This window comes from Nanorana parkeri, unplaced genomic scaffold, assembly GCF_000935625.1.
Source record: "Nanorana parkeri isolate BGI_ZX_2015 unplaced genomic scaffold, ASM93562v1 scaffold422, whole genome shotgun sequence".
NCBI classification, from domain to species: Eukaryota; Metazoa; Chordata; class Amphibia; order Anura; family Dicroglossidae; genus Nanorana; species Nanorana parkeri.
This window is the reverse complement of record NW_017306690.1, coordinates 702,576-712,367: the sequence shown is the minus strand read 5'-3', so window position 1 is coordinate 712,367 and position 9,792 is coordinate 702,576. Positions and strand designations below refer to the sequence as shown.

General features: G+C 39.0%; 1 protein-coding gene across 1 annotated transcript in view; it reads right to left on the bottom strand.

Moving 5' to 3' along the window:
• AQP9 (aquaporin 9) overlaps nucleotides 1-9,167 on the bottom strand; it is a 25,441-nt gene extending 16,274 nt beyond the window's left edge. Inside the window, exons 1-2 of the mRNA XM_018559923.1 lie at nucleotides 8,871-9,167; nucleotides 3,295-3,421 (exon numbers count right to left, since the gene is read on the bottom strand). Coding sequence (XP_018415425.1) covers nucleotides 3,295-3,421; nucleotides 8,871-9,053 — 310 coding nt within the window. The 5' untranslated portion in view covers nucleotides 9,054-9,167. The remainder of the gene's footprint in view (nucleotides 1-3,294; nucleotides 3,422-8,870) is intronic.
• Between the last annotated feature and the right edge of the window lie 625 nt (nucleotides 9,168-9,792).

Sequence of the window (9,792 nt, the reverse complement as noted above, 5' to 3'; positions counted from 1 at the left end):
ATATATATATATGTATATATATTAATTAGGGATGCACCGATATATCGTCCGAAAATTGTACGTTTGGTAAAATGCCGAAAGTGCAATTTTTCTGCTGATATAGCGATGCATCTGTTCTTTCTCTCCTCCCCACTGGGCGCTGCTCTGTGTCCCAGCTGGGAGGAGAGAAACTGCCACAGGCGGCCGAGTGCTGGCTAATGTCTGAGCGGCCGGCATCTCTCCTCCCACACCGCTTAGCCTCCTATCACAGATCAGAGGAGAGCGGTGTGTAGGGGCAAAGACAGCCAGCACTGTCACAGGAGGCGTGCCGGCGGTGCCGGGGAGGAGTCAGCTGTCAGATCGAGCACTCCTCCCCGCCTTGCTCGCTCAGCCTCCTGTGACAGCTGTCAGGAAGCAGAGCGGGGTACAAATACTCAGCGATCAGTGATTGCTGAGTGTTTGTAAATAATTGAGGACAGAGTATGGTTACTATATCCTCCTGTTCATTCATGATTGTGGTTATAGTAAACATACTATGTCCTCATGTTATAAATGAACAGGAGCACTCAGTATAGAGGATTCCTGTTCATTGATAACTGAGGATACAGAAAAAGAGATTGAGGACTGTGTTCTCAAGCTCTTTTTCTATTTAGGTTTGTGTTTTTTAATGAGAAAGCACACTTTTTATTTTCTCAAAATCTTAGAATAAGTCATGTTTTGGTAGCTGGAGCCCGAAAGCTTTGCAGAGCTTTGGGTGGGATAATACCTCTATCCCTAGGTCCTCATCTTACCTTGCAGCCGGACCTCATTATTGGTCTCAGCTGTGTACAGGCCTTTATGTATGTAAGCTGACTGATGCTCAGGGCTCTCTCTCTCTTTTATTCTGTCTGCTGTGAAAACCTGCTGCTGGGTGAACAGACTGACTACTGACTGAACACTAAAAGTATACAAGAGCTGCCTGTGTTAGGGAACCCATTAGTGGGCAATGACAGGAACTGAAATTGATTTAGTTATTGTCTCAGATGAGCATACAGGTTTTTTTATGCTTTAAATGTGCCCTCCTGCACTGAAACTGTGTGTTATTATGGCCTGTATAAAAGTGCAAGACAAACCTGCTTGAACTGTTCCTGGGTGTCCCTGTCTCATCCATTGTTTACCACTGCCAATAGTCTGTCCCCCTTAAATATATAGATATATTAAAATCTAAACATTCTTTTTGAGAAAACTCCCTTGCTCTTTATCTAAAATAAATTATATTTTGACTTATTTTGTTATGCTGTCTGTATCCTCTTGGTGAAATTTGCTTTCAGGAAGTAAGAGGAAATCTTTAAGTCAGGGGAAATCCCTCTTAACTATTTCTGGAACAGGAATGTTTGTTAAAAGTTTTCCCCTCTGGTGACAACAATACATTTTTGGATTTCCCATTACTTTCTGTCCCAGTCACCAGGATAAATTGGGAGGACGAATGTTCCCAGTGGGGGCATATATAGCAATAAAAACAAATTATTGACTACTTTATCCAAGCCTAAAAAAAGTTTTCGGCTTTAGATGCACTCAACATATCACATGAAACTGTTAACTTTTTCAGTGTGAAGTGCATAGACTGGCATCTGATAACTATTTTGTAATGAGTGTTTGCTCATCAAAGGTCATACTGTGAGGACATTTGCTACTTGTTCTAACCTCTTCCTCTAATCATCATTGTTTGTGTGTTCTTCATGCATTAATCCCATGATATCCACTATTGTATGATAACTCTGGCACAAACAGTGTGTTGCACAAACTAAGATATTCTTTCCAACATGCAGGGGATAGTGTAGTTTGCTGTGCCAATTCTTATTAAAGCAAACCTTCCTCCCTCCTCCTTATATGAAAGTGCCACCATTACAGAAATGAATATACTAAACTAAATATATATAAACTATTACTGCTTGCTGCTTGCTTCATCCATTGTATGATTCCCATATTCTCAAGCTGTTTTGCACCCCTTCCTATAAAACTGCACCACCATCTTCTAAGCCAACATTATCAGTGACTTCTTCTTCAGCATTTTGTGTGCCGGCCCACTGCTGATGTTGGTGCCAGATCTTGGGCATGCGCAACATGAGTTTTGGCATGTTTTGGTATTACTTACACAGTGACCTGACACTCATTTTACTGAAGCCATAGCAATGTATGAACAATGTATGAAAAATAATAAAATAAAATGCATTTTTTCCTTGTGAGATCTTGCAGATTACAGGCGAGATCTCCCTCATGGGAACTGGTGATGTAGCCTTTCCAGGAGGCAGTGGTGACCCCTTGACTACATCACCAGTGTCCCAAAGAAGTGAAATTCTTCTAAATGTAACACAGTTACATATGACTTGCTGATGTTTTGAGATCCTCATGTGGCTGTAAATACACAATGGCTGTTTACTGTTGGGGGAGGTCCACTTTAACTGTTGAATGTTAACTGAATATGTTGCTTTGAAGTATCTGTTTTTGAACAAGTTGGGGCCAGTGTCAATGTGCTGCAAATGCATACATGTTTTTGACATCAGTTTGAGACACTTCTGAGATAATTCAGAATGCATTACAGGTGCATTTGACCCGTAGGTAACCTTTTCCTGACTTGCTCCAAGTTGCTTTTTGCATTTCCATATACCTGTATGGGGAGGGCATGAGGAGTTTTGACAGCAACAAAAGCTGAATGACACAGACCATTACAAAAGTAAAACCCCATTGCTGTAGAAAAATTACTTGAAAATTAAAAGCTTTACTCTCAATATAAATAAAACAATAAGGATTTCAGTGATGGCACAAAGGAGTGAACATAGCACAAATGTTATACTATAGATCGTTTAAACTTTATCTCTATGTAAAAATGTTTTTCGTTTTGGATTGGTTGGGGGACCATTAGACCCTTTGTCAAATTTGTATCACTGTCTGTGCCCCATTGGGAAGTTTCACACCTCTATTTGACTGGTGACCATTGTTACAGAGAAAGAAAGTGGGAGAAAATTTAAGTTAAGTTACATTTTAAGAGCTGCCCCCAGAAAAAGAGGTGAAGAGAAATCTTTCAATGAGGGCAAATGTTCAGGGGACAACTGTCGAAGATGGGAAATCCCCACACTTTGGGAGATTTCCTTTCTGTTGCATCTCTGGGACACAAAGTGAAAAATTGAATTTTCCCCCAAAGGTACACAGGCAGCAAAAAATTACCCGGCAGGGGATTTAACCCTTCCATACTTTATGCACAACAAAAAATGAAAATGTTGGCTTTACATATAGGTTAATACAGTGCACTGGTAAAAGCAAAACTACGTTCCCTACCAGACACTCCTCCAGTAGCGTAGACTGCCATAGCGACTGCCATTGCAAAGCCAAGATTATTAGTTAAGTGACCTCCAGCCTTTCCCCCACTGAGAACAGAAGATGCTACACACGAACAGCCTAAAGTCTGGATAAAAACAGAAATATGGATATAAATTAAGTCCACACATAGTTAATAAGTAAATACACATTCAGACAATGTTTTATTTCTTCTTTCCAAATAATTACCATAAAAACATACCATTAATATGAAATATTGTCCATCGATGCCTAGCATTTATTGAAGAGCCATTGAAGTTGATTTACTGCAGGAGTAGAGCAGTAAAGTTAATATTCACTTTGCATGAGAATTTTCACCTAAATTAGTGAAAGTGGGGAAAATTCATTTTGCAAAGAATACCCACTCATGAGCAAGAAAAATGAAAAAAAAAAAACAGGATTTTGTTTGCACGATTGGAGGATTTATGTCAGCAGAGCTTCACCTGATTTACTAAATTAAGGGAAAATTCTGTTGCAATATGAAAATTCACTCTGCTACGTGAACAGCCTATACTCCTTTAGTAAATAGACCTAATTGTCTTCGTTCTTTGTTACATAATTTTTCTCTGATTTTAAAATAGTCATACCAGTACTATTTATATTATATTCTACTCACAATGGATGAACCAATGATGCATAGCAGTGGGGACTCACTGTGATTTCCCCTATTAAAAATATTATAAAAACATTGCCTATATGTGTGTAATATCTTAATAAAAAAACATACAATAACATTTGTGTATTACGTAAAGTAAATTATATCAGTAAAATCATATTTGTAGACGCCAGCATAAAGGTGCAGCATAGACTTTAGTCAAAAAGTACACGTGGGTCTCTCTCCACCATATCTGCTTAATGGGCATGCATTTTTTCAAGAAGTAAATGTACATGAATTTTGCACCGATTGTGTGTCCAGGGATAGTGATCTGTTCCTTAACGTATGTAATCATATCACATATGATTGTATGTGGAGTGCCAGCAGACTGCCACTTTCAAATGCGGCCACTGTCCCTCATTCATTAACTTCAATAGGTAATGGCTGCTTCTAAACCACATATTTTTGAATTTCAAAATGCACCTACCGGCTCAGTACGGATGATTATAGCCGTACATTGGCTGAAATCAGACGTACATCGGCTGCCTTCGGCAAGCCGAACATGCTCTGCCAGTGGGACTTTGAATTAGCCGATCCAACATCTGGATCGGCTGAGCTGAAGCTCTGGCAACTCACTCGCTGCCGTTTGCCCCTATTCTCATAGGGGCCGAACGGCAGTACGTGAACAGCCGAATGCCGCCGAGCAGCAATCGGCTCAGCTATTCTGCTCGGTACCTCCGAGGTAGAATCAGAATAGAAAATAATTGAAAAGATTGAAGAAAAAGAAACAGTTGACAAATGATTTTAAATTGTTGGAGCTTTGCCCGTTTAGAATGGTCCAGCATTTAAGGTTAGAGGGGCAGTGAAAGCTCCTGTAGTTGTGTGCATGGACCTCTTAGTTTTATTTTTTTAGGTGTTAAAAGTATGCATTTTACAATAAAGTAACACTTTACATTACTACTACATTACTACTACACGACTACATTATTACTACTACTACTGAGTCATTCATATTAGTCTTTGTGCTCTACAATGATGCACACATTAAGACCAGTCTTGGAATAAAGCCAATAAACATTCCAGGATGTATTATGGATCGTAGGATGAAAGTTGTCTAAACACAGATAGACTGCATGCAGATCGCATCTCTGAAGGTGCTCCAACACTAAACGTGGCTGCAATTCATGAGATTTACACAGTCCTAAACCACAGAACAGCCAGCTTGGCTGCTAGACTTTACTTTGCTGCAGTTAAGAAAGTTGTACACATTCCTCCACCCAGCCTGTGACTGGACAGTGAAGGAACCGCAATTGACCGATGAGGTCATCTCTCTGTTCTGTCAGCATGTTCCTTGTCAGCACATGTGAAAGCAGCCCACCTGACTGCCCAAAAATGCCTCCCCTGCTTGTCTTAGTCTGAGTTCTGTTGTATGTGGGATTACAAGGGGCTAAAATCAAGTCTAATGCCGGCATTTAAACTGGTTGTAGTTACATAAATTATTATTTCAATATTTAATTTAAAAAAACAACATAACTGTATTCATTTCTATAGTTTCATCTGCCTGGAATTCAGCTTTAAAGAATAAGTGCACTTTCAGATAAAGTGAACTTATTCTTTTTATCCCCTCCTCTGACACCCTTTTATGCCACACTTTCCCTCTCCACAGATGCATACTTATTGAGATTTGCCTCCTGTGGCCTTCCACAAATTGTTTGCATGCCGTACCAAAGTCCTTGCAATACAGCCCCATAGAAGTCAGGGAGATAAATGTTACCGGTGCTGCATCCATTTTCTTTTCCAGGCTCAGAACATTCTTAGCAAGTACAGAAAGAGTTGATCTTGCCACAAATGCAGCTTCCTTGTCCCTTCCTGTGAGTTGAACTGGAAGGATAAAACAGTCTTATGTTCCTTATCACCAGATGAAAATAAAAGGAAAAAACACAGGAAAAAAGGAAACTAAAGTTGGCTCAATTCCCCCATTCATGCTGTGGATGGAGGAATCTTCCCCTACCTGCTATTGTAATCTGACTGCCAGCTCCAGGGGCATCCCTAGCCTTTTTGCCACCTGAGGTGGTGGGGGGTGTGATGGTGCATGCTAACTTGGGGGGGATTGTGACTCTGGACAGCGTCCTGTCCAACTCCTGGGCAGTGGCGCCACTAGTTGCCAGGAGCTGGGTGGGAAGCCAGCCAGAGAGTCCTGTTCAGCTCCTGCCAACCAGTAACCAGTGGCATCACTGGTTCCTAGGAGCTGAGTGGGATGCCAGCTAGAGCGTTCTCACCCATTCAGCAATAAATGAGCCACTATTAGATACCTGACATCCAGAAAGTTATACAATCATTGCAAAGAAATGAAATTGTCAGCATGTTTGAGTTTCCTCCTTACCAGAGCATTCCTGCACATTTCAACATGCTTTAGCTGAAGCTTTATGTACACACTAGTAAAGCAAAAGTCATTTGTGGTTTTCTTAAATGCATTTTAATAGTTACATGATTATATTTGAAATGGGTTGTTCAATTACATAAATGTCTACAAATGGCACATTTATAAACACGGATTTATTTATGTCAGTACTAGAAGCTAATAAATGCTGATGGAAAATAGCCCCATATCCTGTGTAATGCCATTGCGTAAGAAAAGCTTATCCAGCAGAAATAAGGCTGTACAAAATAAAGGAAATTGCAAAACGGAATATTCATGTGACTGGAAAAAAAATGCAGTGTTCAAACTAGCCAGTCAATAGTATCGATTTGAAAAATAAGTCAAGGTAAATAGTTGGGCTTTGTGAGGGAACATAGATCTATATTTGTTAATCATTAAGGTCAACACTACTAGAGTTCACTTGAGTTAAAAATAGTATTAAGCTATACATGTGCTCTATGAGTTTCATTAATTTTGAATAAAAAATACATAAGGATTACATATTTTAACATTATTGTATAAATGGTAACATACTGTGCATTTTTTTTTACAGAAATGTATTATAAATTTGAATAATGCTTACTATAACTAATTAAAGATCAGCCTATCTAATATTGAATTTATATTTTAGATAATATTAGCTATATATATTTGCTGTATGGGTTTCATGCATTTTGAGTAATATTGACATGATAAGGATTACATATTTTTAACATCATTATATACATGGCCTGGTTACATCCTGTGCCATTTTTGTTACCAAAATGTGTCATAAATTTGAATACTGCTCACTGTAACTAATTAAGGGTAAAAGGTGCCCATATACCTTACGATTATCGGACAAAACTTTTCGTCTGATGATCGAACCGTCGTACAATTTTCGTACCCCGGTGCTCGCAAGATTTATTTAGCCGTAATTAACGAAAAGCACCTGGACAAAATGCGGTAATTGATTTGCTGTATTTTCGTTAGCGCAAGCGCAGTGTAGATCGTACGACTTTTGACGGACGGAATCGCCAGCAACCTTAAGAAAATCGTACGATCTAGCAAAGTTTTCAAACATGTTTGACCGTCAAAAGTCATACGATTGTACAGTATTGTCGGTCGGACACTGCAATGCACACATACGATTATCGGACGAAAAGTCGATCGCATACGAAAATCGTCCGATAATTGTAAGGTGTATGGGCACCTTTAGTCTACTAAAACTGATATTTTAATTATAAGCAGAGCATGGTGGACTGAGTTAGCACCCCTTTTATGTCTTGGATACTGGAACAGCCAAACTTCCATGCTATAGTTCCCAGTTGAAAGACAAAAACCTGCGCTTATGGAAAGAAAAAAGAAGAAAAACCGGACTAGCTATAGTTCCCAGTTCCCTTCTTGTTACTTTTTAAGTGGACTATAACTCTGCAAATCTGTAATGCAAACCTAAATGAACTATGGGGGGTGCCATTGCTGGCTTCAATCTGAAAATTTTAGTCCCTTAGCTGATATGCTGACACGTTGACAACAGTTCATTCTCAGTTTCCTAGATGTAACTAGTACGTAGGTCATGATAGCTGAGGAATAGTCAGATGTCCTTATCAATATTCTGTACCTGTTTAGATAAGGTAATATGACTTTTGCTTGATTAGCTTATTAAATAAGATGATGCCAACCGGTTTTTTTTTCCTTACACATAATTTGGTTAGTGAATATAGTACAGTAAATCAACCCCAGATACTGAAAGCTGAGGCAAGGAGGTTAGCAAGGCATGGTTTGCAACATGTAAAATTATATAAAGCACTATGGAACGTCGAATAACAGAAGGTAGCTACTTGTCTCACTTTAACCACAAATCCAAATATAATGGGTCAGCATAGTGGGCAGAGCCATGCAAATCATTAATTGATGCCCATTGTCCAACTATACATGAGAACCATTCATAACAAACTTCTTATAGTCGTTTAAGGGCTGGTTGGTCATCATCAGTGCATAAACATGTAAAGTATGCACAGCTGTTACAATGCCCACTTTTCGTCTTCTATTAAGAGGGGAGAAATAGGAGATTAATAAAACAATTGCTATTCAAGCTGAACTATGCTTATATGGGCACCAGAGTACCAAGAGAGAAAGCACAGCATGTATTTCTTTTCTGTTGTCTGTTAAAAGGCTCAGTTCACCAAAGGCTCAAAGGAGGCAGCCGACAGGTCTTGCATTTTTAATTAGAGTACATTTCTATGTAGTTCTGCAGTAGTTTGTGTTCCTCTCCTGCCCATCTTTCTAGTTCAGAGGAAAATGTGGCAAAGCCCATCATAAACCAGTGCTGACTGCTATAAACTTTTGTATTCTGACTTATTTATTACGGACTTGTACAGTATCTATGCTGCAAGTAAAATCAAGTAAGACGTTAATGAATGTTTCCTTTTTCAGCGCTCTCACCAGCAAAATGAAAACAGCTGCCTTATGCATAAGCACTTAGTAAAATGCACACATCAGCACAGTCACTTGTAAAGAAACAGGAAAACAGCTGCCACTTACAATCAACAAACATGTGCCGAAAAACTCAGACAGGGTTTCCTTCGCCAGGCTGTTCCTTAGTTTCAGTTTTCCTAAACAGCTTCTGTCCTTTTGCATGGCTATTGTGCTGTACTTGCTGCTTCTCCTGCTGTCCTTGGAGTTGTCAGTCTCAGGCATCTTTCCCTGCAGGCTTTGGATCCCCATATAAAGTTTTACCCACGTGTGAAATAGTGCGTTCTGAGCATCAATTCCTGTGAAAGAACTGATTCATATATTGCCAAGAAAACTCTGTGCCTTTGCTGCCATTGGCTGGCTACAGCTACGCAGAAAAACAGCTCATCCAAAAATTTTCCAAATGTGCATCTCTAAAATATTTTCAGGGGTGGAGAGCATGCAGTGTTCTAAATAAAAGGTATAATAGAACACGTATTATTAGTGCATCTTTTTTTTTCTTACTCCAGTAATAACAGGCATTTGTATTAGTGATTGATGAGTGTGGACATGTGCGGTAAGTGAAGAGAAGTGAGGATTGTTGAGTGTATATGAAACTTCTCATCCTGGATTGTGTTAATCATTACCTAAAATATGTCTTCAGAATAATCAGCATGAACATACATGGAACAGCAGAATAATATCAAAAACAGAATACAAAAAAAGGTTTTATACCAAAATGGAATGGTTTTCAGAGTTTTGATTTTTACATACAGACTGCTTAAAAACACTCACTAATAATAATAATAATAACAATAATAATCCCTTTTACAATGGAATGGGCTGCCAAAGCACCTGAGCAGGGAGAAAAAACATACATGTATCACTCTTTCTAACACTACAATGCTCAGTAGCATACGACCATGCATTGATATAAAATTAATGGCACACTAACAAGCATAATGTGCATTACTGCAATGTGATAGTGTGAATCTAGCCTAAAGGAAATATT